Here is a 12,833-nt window from a genome sequence, read left to right as displayed (position 1 = left end):
CTACTGAGGTACACCCCCATTGCTGACGCAGCCTGCCGTTGCTGAGGCAACCTGGTACAACAGAGAGACTCCGCTGCAGGGCGGAGCCCGTGGCTGCAGGGTGGAGACCACAGCAGAAGGGCAGAGCCTGCAGAAACACGCCGAACCTCACACCAGCAGGGCGGAGCCTCGGCAGGACAAGACTGTCTCCTAGCTGGGCAGGACAACCTGGCGGACACTCAAAAATAAAGCCCCAACCCCTTCAGAAAGAGCAGCTGCGAAAAAAAGGGCTTTTTTATGAGTTCTGTAGCAGCAGAATTAAACATAGCAGCCTAACAGCCCTGAATGAACATCAGAGCTCACAGCTCAGCACTTGAGCTCCAATAAAGTACAGACTGTCTCCTCAAGCAGCTCCCTGACCCCTCTATATCCAAAAGACTGACATTTGGCAGGCATCATTCTGGGACAAAGATAGCAGAAAAAGAAACTGGTAGCATCCCTACTGTTCCGCAGCTGCTATAGGGGTACCCCAGACAAGCAGGGCCTGGAGTGGACCTCTGCAGTCGTACAGTGAAGGGGCTAGACTGGTAGAAGGAAAACCAAGTAACAGAAATACTTCATCATCAACAATCTGGGTGTCCACCCAGAGAACCAATCGAAAAGTCAGCAACTACGCAGACGACCAGCGGACAAATCCACAAAGATGGGAAGAAACCAGCACAAAAAGGAGGAAAACACCCGAAACCAGAACACCTCGCCTCCTAGAAAGGACCAAAACTCCTCACCAGCAAGGGAACAAAGCTGGACGGAGAATGACTGTGACGAAATGACGGAATTAGACTTCAGAAGGTGGATAATGAGAAACTTTTGTGAGCTAAAAGAACATGTTTCAAATCAATGCAAAGAAACTAAGAACCTTGAAAAAAGATTCGAGGAAATGATAACAAGAATGGACAACTTAGAGAGGAATATGAATGAATTAAAGGAGATGAAAAACACAATACGAGAACTTCGCGAAGCATGCACAAGTTTCAATAGCCGAATTGACCAAGCAGAAGAAAGAATTTCAGAAGTTGAAGATCAACTCAATGAAATAAAACGAGAAACCAAGATCAGAGAAAAAAGCGCAAAAAGGAATGAATAAAGTCTCCAAGAAATGTGGGACTACGTGAAGAGACCTAACCTACATTTGATAGGCGTACCAGAATGTGACGAAGAGAATGAATCCAAGCTGGAAAATACTCTTCAGGACATTATCCAGGAAAATTTCCCCCACCTAGCAAGACAGGCCAACACTCAATTGCAGGAAATTGCAGAGAACACCACAAAGATATTCCGCAAGAAGAGCAACCCCAAAGCACATAATCGTCAGATTCAACAAGGTTGAAATAAAGGAGAAAATACTAAGGGCAGCCAGAGAGAAAGGTCGGGTCACCCACAAAGGGAAGCCCATCAGACTCACAGCAGATCTCTCGGCAGAAACTCTGCAAGCCAGAAGAGAGTGGGGGCCAATATTCAACATCCTTAAAGAAAAGAACTTTCAACCCAGAATTTCATATCCAGACAAACTGAGCTTCATAAGTGAAGGAAAAATAAAATCCTTTGCGAACAAGCAAGTACTCAGAGATTTTGTCACCACCAGGCCTGCTTTACAAGAGCTCCTGAAAGAGGCACTACACATAGAAAGGAACAACCAGTACCAGCCATTCCAAAATCACACTAATTGCTAAAGAGCATCAACATAATGAAGAATCTACAACAACTAACGGGCAAAACAGCCAGCTAGCATCAAAATGGCAGTATCAAATTCACACATAACAATACTAACCCTAAATGTAAATGGACTAAATGCACCAATCAAAAGACACAGACTGGCAAATTGGATAAAAATCCAAAACCCATCAGTGTGCTGTCCAGGAAACCCATCTCACATGCAAGGATACACAAAGGCTCAAAATAAAGGGATGGAGGAAGATTTACCAAGCAAATGGAGAGCAAAAAAAGCAGTTGCAATTCTCATCTCTGATAAAATAGACTTTAAAGCAACAAAGATCAAAAGAGACAAAGAAGGTCATTACATAATGGTAAAAGGATCGATACAACAAGAAGAGCTAACGATCCTAAACATATATGGACCCAACACAGGAACACCCAGATACATAAGGCAAGTACTTAAAGACTTACAAAGAGACTTAGACTCCCACACAATTATAGTGGGAGACTTTAACACCCCACTGTCAATATTAGACAGATCAAACAGACAGAAAATCAACAAGGATATCCAGGGCTTGAACTCAGATCTGGAGCAAGCAAACCTGATAGACATCTACAGAACTCTCCACCCCAAATCCACAGAATATACATTCTTCTCAGCACCACATCACACCTACTCTAAAACTGACCACATAATTGGAAGTAAAGCACTGCTCAGCAAATGCAAAACAACTGAAATCATAACAAACAGCCTCTCAGACCATAGTGCAATCAAGTGAGAACTCAGAATTCAGAAACCAACCCAGAACCGCACAGCTTCATGGAAACTGAACAACTGGCTCTTGAATGTTGACTGGATAAACAACAAAATGAAGGCAGAAATAAAGAAGTTCCTCGAAACCAATTGTTGTGAGAACGAAGACACAACATGCCAAAATCTCTGGGACACATTTAAAGCAGTCTCTAGAGGAAAGTATATAGCAATAAGTGCCCATATGAGGAGAATGGAGAGATCCAAAATTGACACCCTATCGTCAAAATTGAAAGAGCTAGAGGAGCAAGATCAAAAAAACTCAAAACCCAGCAGAAGACAAGAAATAACTAAGATCAGAGCTGAACTGAAGGAGATTGAGATACGAAAAACCCTCCAAAAAATCAATAAATCCAAGAGCTGGTTTTTTGAAAAGATCAACAAAATAGACAGACCACTAGCCAGATTGATTAAAAATAAAAGAGAGAACAACCAAATAGATGCAATAAAAAATGATAAAGGGGAAATCACCACAGATTCCACAGAAATTCAAACCATCATCAGAGAATATTACAAACAACTCTATGCACATAAACTAGTAAACCTGGAAGAAATGGATAAATTCCTGGACTCCTGTGTCCTCCCAAGCCTAAACCAGGAGGAAGCTGAAACTATGAATAGACCAATAACAAGGTCTGAAGTCGAGGCAGCAATTAAGAGCCTACCACACAAAAAAAGCCCAGGTCCAGATGAGTTCACAACCGAATTCTACCAGACACACAAAGAGGAGCTAGTACCATTCCTTCTGAAACTATTCCAAATAATCCAAAAAGAAGGAATCCTTCCCAAATCATTCTATGAGACCAATATCATCCTGATACCAAAACCCGGCAGAGACCCAACAAGAAAAGAAAACTTCAGGCCAATATCCATGATGAACATAGATGCAAAAATCTTCAATAAAATATTGGCAAGCCGATTGCAACAGCAAATCAAGAAACTTATTCATCATGATCAAGTAGGATTCATCCCGGGGATACAAGGCTGGTTCAACATACGCAAGTCTAATAACGTAATTCACCACATAAACAGAACCAAAAACAAAAACCACATGATTATCTCAATTGACACAGAGAAAGCCTTTGACAAAATTCAACAGCCCTTTATGCTAAAAACCCTCAATAAACTCGGTATTGATGGAACATATCTCAAAGTAATAAAAGCTATTTATGACAAACCAACAGCCAATATCATACTGAATGGGCAAAAACTGGAAGCATTCCCTTTGAAATCTGGCACTAGACAAGGATGCCCTCTTTCACCACTCCTATTCAATATAGTACTGGAAGTTCTAGCCATAGCAATCAGGCAAGAAAAAGAAATAAAGGGTATTCAAATAGGAAAGGAGGAAGCCAAATTGTCTCTATTTGCAGACGACATGATAGTATACCTAGAAGACCCCATCACCTCAGCCCAAAAACTCCTGAAACTGATAAGCAACTTCAGCAAAGTCTCAGGATATAAAATCAATGTGCAAAAATCACAAGCCTTCCTCTACACCAATAACAGACTTAAAGAAAGCCAAATCAAGAACGAACTGCCATTCACAATTGCTACAAAAAGAATAAAATACCTTGGAATACAACTCACAAGGAATGTAAGGGACCTCTTCAAGGAAAACTACAAACCACTGCTCAACGAAATCAGACAGGACACAAACAGATGGAGAAACATTCCATGTTCATGGTTAGGAAGAATTAATATCATAAAAATGGCTATACTGCCCAAAGTAATTTACAGAATCAATGCTATACCCATCAAGCTACCATTGACTTTCTTCACAGAACTGGAGAAAACCACCACGAACTTCATATGGAACCAAAAGAGAGCCCGCATAGCCAAGTCAATTCTAAGCAAAAAGAACACAGCGGGGGGCATCACACTACCAGATTTCAAACTATACTACAAGGCTACAGTAATCAAAACAGCATGGTACTGGTACCAAAACCGAGATATAGACCAATGGAACAGAACAGAGGCAACAGAGGCAACACAACATAGCTACAACCATACAATGGGGAAAGGATTCACTGTTCAACAAATGGTGTTGGGAAAACTGGCTAGCCATGTGCAGAAAGCAGAAACTGGACCCCTTCCTGACACCTTACACTAAAATTAACTCCAGATGGATTAAAGACTTAAACATAAGACCTGGCACCATAAAAACCCTAGAAGGAAATCTAGGCAAAACTATCCAGGACATAGGAGTAGGCAAGGACTTCATGAACAAAACACCAAAAGCATTGGCAACAAAAACCAAAATAGACAAATGGGACCTAATCAAACTCCACAGCTTCTGCACGGCAAAAGAAACAGTCAATAGAGTGAATCAGCAACCAACAGAATGGGAAAAAATTTTTGCAGTTTACCCATCTGACAAAGGGCTGATATCCAGAATTTACAAAGAACTCAAACGGATTTACAGGAAAAAAACAAGCCCATTCAAAAGTGGGCAAAGGATATGAACAGACACTTTACGAAAGAAGACATATATGAGGCCAACAATCATATGAAAAAATGCTCATCGTCACTGGTCATCAGAGAGATGCAAATCAAAACCACATTGAGATACCATCTCACGCCAGTTAGAATGGCGATCATTAAAAAATCTGGAGACAACAGATGCTGGAGAGGATGTGGAGAAAAAGGAACACTTTTACACTGTTGGTGGGAGTGTAAATTAGTTCAACCATTGTGGAAGACAGTGTGGCGATTCCTCAAGGCCTTAGAAATAGAAATTCCATTTGACCCAGCAATCCCATTACTGGGTATATATCCAAAAGACTATAAGTCGTTCTACTATAAGGACACATGTACACGAATGTTCATTGCAGCACTCTTTACAATAGCAAAGACTTGGAATCAACCCAAATGCCCACTGATGATAGACTGGATTGGAAAAATGTGGCACATATACACCATGGAATATTATGCAGCAATCAGAAATGATGAATTTGTGTCATTTGTAGGGACATGGATGAATCTGGAGAACATCATCCTCAGCAAACTGACACAAGAACAGAAAACGAAACACTGCATATTCTCACTCATAGGTGGGTGATGAAAAATGAGAACACATGGACACAGAGAGAAGAGTACTAAACACTGGGGTCTATTGGGGGGAAAAGGGGAGGGCCAGTGGGAGGGGGAGGTGGGGAGGGATAGCCTGGGGAGAAATGCCAAATGTGGGTGAAGGAAAGAAAGGAAGCAAAACACACTGCCATGTGTGTACCTATGCAACTGTCCTGCATGTTCTGCACATGTACTCCCAAACCTAAAATGCAATAAAAAATTAAAAAAAAAAAAAAATCACAAAAATTACTAGACTAATTGAGAAGAAAGCAGAAAAAGAAGAGAACAAAGAACTGCAGCGACCGATGGAAATCAAAAAGCATGATGACAGATAAACTTAACTGTATCAATAAGCACATTATAAATGAAACTGGCCTAAAAATCTCATTTAAAAGGCAGATTATCAGATTGGATACAAATGCAAGAATCTACTACATGCTTCCTATATAAAAAAAACTTTAGGCCGGGTGCAGTGGTTCACGCCTCTAATCCTAGTATATTGGGAGGCTGAGACAGGAGGATCACAGGTCAGGAGTTCAAGACCAGCCTGGCCAACATGGCAAAACCCGTCTCTACTAAAAATACAAAAAATTAGCTGGGCGTGGTGGCATGCAACTGTAACCCCCAGCTACTCGGGAGGCTGAGGCAGGAGAATCGCTTGAACCCAGGAGGCAGAGGTTGCAGTAAGCTGAGGTTGCACCACTGCACTCCAGCCTGGGCAACAGAGTGAGACTCTGTTTCAAAAAAAAAAAAAAGAAAGAAAAAAAGAAAGAAAGAAAGAAATAAAAGAAAAACACTTTAAATTTAAAAAGACAAATTGTTCAGAAAGACGTTAAAAGATATACCAGGTTAAGAGTTGACAAAAGAAGCCTGAGAAGAAATGGCTATGTTAACGCCAAAGTAAATTTCACAGCAAAAATATTTACCAGCTATAAACAGTCATTTCCTCATGAATTTCAAAAGTTCATTTAATCAAGAACATATAATCTTAAGTGACTGTGTACCTAATAACAGCTTCAAAATATATGCGGCAAAAATTGATAGAACAAATAGACAAATTCACAAGTACAGTCTGACATTTGAATATTATTCAGTAAGTGATTAAAACAAGGGAGCAGCAAAACAGCAAGAAGCGGGTAGACTTGAACAACACCATGCTTCTCTAGTACCCGGGGAGCACGTTCCAAAACACCCCACATTCTAGGTTCTGCAATCAAGCTTAGCAAAAGAACTAAGTCAGAAAAATTTAACTCATACAAAGTATGTTCTCTGACCACAAAGCAATCAAATTAGAAATCAGTAACAAAATATCTCAAGTGATCCTCCCATCTCAGCCTCCCAAGTAGCTGAGATTACAGGTGTGCACCAAAACACCCAGCTAATTTTTTACTTGATTTTGTAGAGATGTGATCTCACTATGTTGCCCAGGTTGGTCTGGAGCTTCCCGATGCAAGCAATCCTCCCACCTAGGCCTTCCAACTCACTTTTTCTTATGATTTGCTTAATGTTTATTTCTCTAGCTTCCTTTATTGTAAGAATACAGCATATTAATACAGACACCACACCAAACACATCTTAATTGACTGTGTATGTTATCAATAAGCTGCTGGTCACCTTCTTGGGGAAGTCAAAAGTTATACACAGATTTCTGAATGCAGAGGGGATCAAGCATCCCCAAATCCCATGTTATTAAGGGTCAACTGTGATTGATATTCATTAGCTAAACACAAGCCATTTATTTTAAAAATTAAGTAGGAGTTCCAATTTCATAACAAGTCTAATTCATTATAATGTGACCATAAAGAAAACATACAACTTACTAACTTAAAAATATCTTTTTCTTCTTTATACAAATATAGCATATAGGATTTTAGGGACCATAATGGAATTTTTTTTTTTCAGACAAGATTGTTTGAGATAATAAATGACCTGCAATTAACTTTTTACATAATTGTGAAATCTTACCTACCAAGAAAGAAATTAAGAGAAAAATATACAAGCAACTTACACAAATGGGGCTTTTAAAAAACTGCTTTCATGATCAAAACTTCCTTACTCTTACTTTTTTATCTATAGGACCACCAAAAATAATTCACTATCAGAAGTCTTACCTGATTGCTGTTTTTCCTTGCATTCAGAAATTAGTTGCTGAATGCTATGGATAAAAATGTAATAAATGAAATTACTATTTTAAAGCAAATGAAAAATACCAAATATATTAAATTTTTAGAGTATTTCAAACAATATCAGAGTTAATATCAGAACTTTATCCTATATACTAATTTGCAAGTTCTACCAACTTTTCTTTAAGCTTTTAATGAAGAAAACAGATGAAGTACTCCTAAATTGAAGGGAGTATAGCTCAGTATAAATTAACTCACATTCGCTTGACATAATGGAAAGTGTCCTAGCCCTATTACCAGCAGCTACTTGTTCTCTGACAAGTCACTTCTCTTAGTCTCAATGTATTCTTCTAAAAAGCAAGGATTTTACTGGCTTATTTCACTAGGTTGTTAAAGATTTAATGAAATAATGTTTTGAAAATGCTCAAACAGTGAAGCAATAAAATAATTTGTTCTTGAACTTTATTGCCAAAGCTATCTCCCAATGTGTATTTTTTCAGAGGTTCTAAAATTCCCATTTCAGTTTTCTGAAACTGTTATTAATTCCTAGTTTCGCTTATCAGTTGTTCCATTCTTTGTGGCTTATAATTCACGGCATCACAACTATTTCATAGTTTGTAACTAAATTTTCTTATAAATATATTATTTTAGCAAACTAGATAACTTCCCTATCCACTATGACTGAACTCATCAATCACACTAAGGGCAGAAAGCTAACATGTCAAGACCTAGCTTGAACTACTGTTCCAGACTCAAACTCTGAATTGGCAGATCTTTGTTAGAATGATGCTCAATCCCCATGTTAACCTCCAGCTGACACGGAAAACAAAATTCTACTTTTATTTTTTCAGTTCCATGAAAGAGATGCAAGTTGACATTCTCTCATTTCTGAGATACATACTAACAATATATTTGCACACACATCCCACATGTTACTCAGCTCAATTCTCATTCCATAGATCACCCTACTGCATATTTTGTAGTGAAAATCACAATTTTAATATTAGGTTACACCCAATTTGCTTTGACTCACACTGTTTCTTTGGACCTAGTCAGCAAATAGTCAAATGAACTTCCAGTGATGGTGCAAAATATGGACCACTTCACAGATCTGTGCATCATCCTTATGCAGGGCCATGCTAATTTTCTCTGCCTTTTGTTTTTATTTTAGTATATGTTTGCTGCTGAAGCAAGTACAAAGCTCTCCTTTTCTACATGGATACTCGTGAGTGATGAATGAGGCTTAGCTCTGTTAAATCCAACTAACATACTTGAGACTCTGAATTCTGCTAATGGCTTCCTGCCACAACTCTTGGGAAGGATAATATGGGACCTTCCACGATCTAAGAAAAGGTACTATACTGGATATACAGGGCCCTCAGTGTACAGGTCTGGTAGCAATGAAAAAAGGAAACTCATCTCTTTCTGCAACATTATTTGAACTGAACCCGAGGGCCTAAAGGATAACTTAACATAAAAGTATTGGCTAAGTCTAAGCTAAGATGTTGGCTCCACCTAGGTTCTGAGTGAGGGGTGAAGGGTCGGTTGGCTCACTATGTGTGTGGATAATGCTAGGAGGCTCAGCTGCCAAAGCAGGATGCTGGGAACACTGCCTGAGCATATGTATGTAAAGCAAAAAAAGTTTAGCTTTGAAATCTATGTATAGATCACCATGAAGACTTGAGGGCATCCTGGTGGCAAAGGTCAACCATTACTGGACTGCAGGACCAGTTTCAGTGCAATGACACAGCAACAGAAACAACAGCACGATTACAGTGACCTTTTCTTCCCTCCTTCTGACTTGCAAAAGAGGATTGTCTTCTGAAACTTAAAGAACCCCATAGGTTCTGAAAAAATTCAAGGAAGAGGGTAGAGGAGACAGTTCCCAGAAGACAGTATAAAATTTTCTGCTACACTGGACATTTCAAGACCCAAATACCTAATCAGAAAACCCTAAGCTGTGACACTATTTTTTATCTCATGCACAGGGGTTACACTTGGAATGAAATGGACAATGCTGGGATCCCTAAGGATAAAGGTCTTTAAAGTCCTGAGATAAAGAAGCCTGTACCCTTTGCTACTTTTAACTAGTTTGGCCTTTTGCTGGATTTCAGATTAATGACGTGGACTAATTCATTGCCACTCCAAAACTACCTGAACCAAACTATAAAATCTCACCTGATGTATACAATACAATCATTATAATTATTTTAAACCTCAATTTGGTGTTAACTAGCCTTTTAATGTAAACACTTACCCAGTAAACTGATTTAAAACTGCATAGTCTTCTGCAGTCCTCCCAAATGTATCTTGAGAAAAGATGTCAATTTGTTGCTGCAGAAGAAGGCTAACTATGTTCGCTGATCCACACTGCACGGCGAGAATGAGCGCTGTTCTAAAACGACAGAGCGATAACTTCTCCCTTAGGAACTGTAAAAAGCTATTTAAAAAGCTTATTCAATATACTTTACCAACTTAATAGCTTGCCCATCCGTGGAGAATTAAACATTTACTTGTACTAACAGACACCAGCATCTTGGGTGCTCAAGTGTTCATCTTTGTAAATTACCACCAAGGCTAAAAGGAAGGGACAAAGAGGAAGTCTCTTGTCCCAGTGGGGTATGTCATAGTAAAAGTTACTTTCAGTCCCCTGATGAGCAAGAAACTATGCTGAGGTCACTTATCTAAAGTAGGCAAAGATTTAAGTGAAGATTTCACCACTGCTTCCCTAGACCATAGGCTGTAATTCAAAATCAGCCAGGGGTCAGATAAGTGAGAGCTATCTGCAGGCTGAAAAACAAAAATATCAATAACAATGGTAATATTAGTAGTCACAGTGGTTTCAGTTACTGATACTGATAAGCATGTGCTAGGCACTGAATTAAATGCTACATACACAATCTTTCTTACATACACAACCCTGGAAGGATATATTCGTATCCTCTTTTTAATACAGAAAAACATATTTGGTGATGAGTAATGTTCCCAAGATCACACACCTAGCAAATGGGAAAGCTAGAAATTTAAACTCAGTCTTGTGTGAATCTGAAGCTTAACTCTTTTCTCTTTATCATCCACCTATGAGTTGCCTTCGTGAAAGAAAAAGTTTATCCACCGAAAACTGTATTTTCTCCCTCTGCCCATGCCAATTTAAAAAACGTCAAAATACATTAGAAGTGAAAAAGGAAACCCACATATCTGGTAATGGCAATTCACAGTCATGTAGAGATAATCTAACATTAATATTCTTCAAAGAAATGAAGCAAAAAGTTATCCAAAAGACAAAATTATTTTTAACTGTATTCATGTTTATTTAACATAGCATGTTTAAAAAAAATCATGTAAGAAGGAGAGATTTTACAATAAAAGGGTTAAGAAATTCAGTATCGAGTCATAAAGTAAAAATTACAAAGTCCACACTCCATAAACTAATAAACTAATAGGAGACCTCTGTAGCTAATACAAGATCATATGACCCAAAACATCCAACTACAAATAACAAACACCAGTCAGTGTAAGAAGAGAAGATGAATCCTTCTATACACTGTTCATGTCGCCCAGTCCAAATAATTTTCCACCAGATGATTTGTGTTTATATTTTTTACTATATCCCAATAATTTTATTAATCTCTTTATTAATTTCATATTTCTGACTTGAGTGACTGCTTTCAATCCAGAACCACACTGAGGTTTAAAAAAAAAACATACCTTTGACACTTATCAACTGCAAGTAAATTTGCTCCTCTCTCCAGTAAAAGTTCTACCATTTGCTGTCTTTTTCCGCTTACGGCAAATAGAAGTGGTGTGAGGTCATTCTGTAATACACCAACAACGATTTACAATTCACAAAATTCTTATTTCTCAATGGACTGGAAACCTTACATAAGATCCTATAGACTTAAATGTATAAGAAAGTAAATTAAAAATAGCCTCTTCCTTCTCACTCTGTGTTTTCCCATGCGCTGCTCCTTCCCTTAGAGGCCACCTTCCTCTGCCTCACCACATCAACTCTAGTCATCTCCAAAACTCCCTTCAAATATTACTGGTTCCAAAAATCTTTGCTTCTATCACAGCATTTAGCATGGAATATTGTAACGGTGGTATTGCTTCCGATGTAAACCAAGAGCTTCTTGGAGGGCAGGCTCTTTATCGCTATATATGTCTCTGTATTTAGCTGCATATTTCCAATTCCTGAGACATACCAGTAAATGCTTCAAGTATTTTTACTAAATTAATGATCTAATGTATTTGCCTTTAGATCAGTGTTTCTTAAACTACATTCCAAAGAATATTTACTTTACCAGAAGTTATAGACTGTATATCTTCCCAACAGGAAGATTCCATGATCATCTACATTTGGGAAATATTATTAAACAGCACATTATATATCCAGTATTCAAGAAATCTCTTGAATTTTGCCAAATTCCTATTTGGCAATACTTTCTTTGTGGCAAACAGTAACATTTGAGGATCTAGAGTTTCGGGAATACCGTGGTGAGAGCTTTCCAGTAAAGGCGGGTGTGTCCTCCAGGTTACACAAACTTGCTTAATTCTCTTCTATCAGTGGTGTCAGGATCCCAGATGCCCAATGTCAGGGCCCAGTGTCAGGCCCTTCTACTACAAATGGGTCACTAAGAAAATGGTCTGTGAATTACAGAAATCAGCTTCAAATGAACTTCCATTGCTTATTACTAAAAGGCTCAGGGGTTTTCTCCTACTACAAGAGGAGAGATTTTTATCTTAGATGTTAGAAAGCACAGTATAAAATTCTCTTCTTAATTATAATACTAAGACCCTAATGCACATCTACTGTTAAAATTCTTTGTTAATTTTGTTTCCATTTTTATTACCTCTTAAAATTATCTTTCATTTTAGGCAAAATGTAAATCAGAAATACAAATACAATGGCTTATCAATAAACCATCTAATACCGATCTATCTGGATTGTTTCTATAATAATGAAAGCCACTAAGTCACCTGCATTTCTAAGGGACAATGCTGAGGAGAAAAATATAATTTTTTTTTGCAATGTGAATAGCCAGCCACCTACAGTCAGGAATAACCCAAACAGGCTTACAGGCATGCTAATGGGAAGGTGACTCTTCGTGGTATCTATAAGGCAAAAGAGTTTTTAA

General features: G+C 38.4%; 1 protein-coding gene and 1 non-coding gene across 6 annotated transcripts in view; both read right to left on the bottom strand.

Annotated features, from left to right (window-relative positions):
- Positions 1–12,833, bottom strand: part of LOC144576436 (coiled-coil domain-containing protein 144A-like) — a 78,383-nt gene that overhangs the window by 60,689 nt on the left and 4,861 nt on the right. For all 5 annotated transcript variants that reach the window (XR_013535495.1, XM_078372744.1, XM_078372745.1 and 2 more), the window contains exons 4-6: positions 11,407–11,513; positions 9,956–10,093; positions 7,687–7,730 (exon numbers count right to left, since the gene is read on the bottom strand). Coding sequence is in view for 4 of the 5 variants with exons in the window: in XM_078372744.1 (XP_078228870.1) it covers positions 7,687–7,730; positions 9,956–10,093; positions 11,407–11,513 (289 nt within the window). In the remaining variant the exon portion in view is untranslated. The remainder of the gene's footprint in view (positions 1–7,686; positions 7,731–9,955; positions 10,094–11,406; positions 11,514–12,833) is intronic.
- LOC144582922 (U6 spliceosomal RNA) lies at positions 8,786–8,889 on the bottom strand. The gene has a single exon (XR_013536473.1). It is a non-coding gene; the product is annotated as a U6 spliceosomal RNA (small nuclear RNA).

This window comes from Callithrix jacchus, chromosome 5 (genome assembly GCF_049354715.1).
Source record: "Callithrix jacchus isolate 240 chromosome 5, calJac240_pri, whole genome shotgun sequence".
In the NCBI taxonomy this organism is placed as follows: Eukaryota; Metazoa; Chordata; class Mammalia; order Primates; family Cebidae; genus Callithrix; species Callithrix jacchus.
The sequence above is the reverse complement of the archived record's forward strand: the minus strand, read 5'-3'. Positions and strand labels throughout refer to the sequence as shown.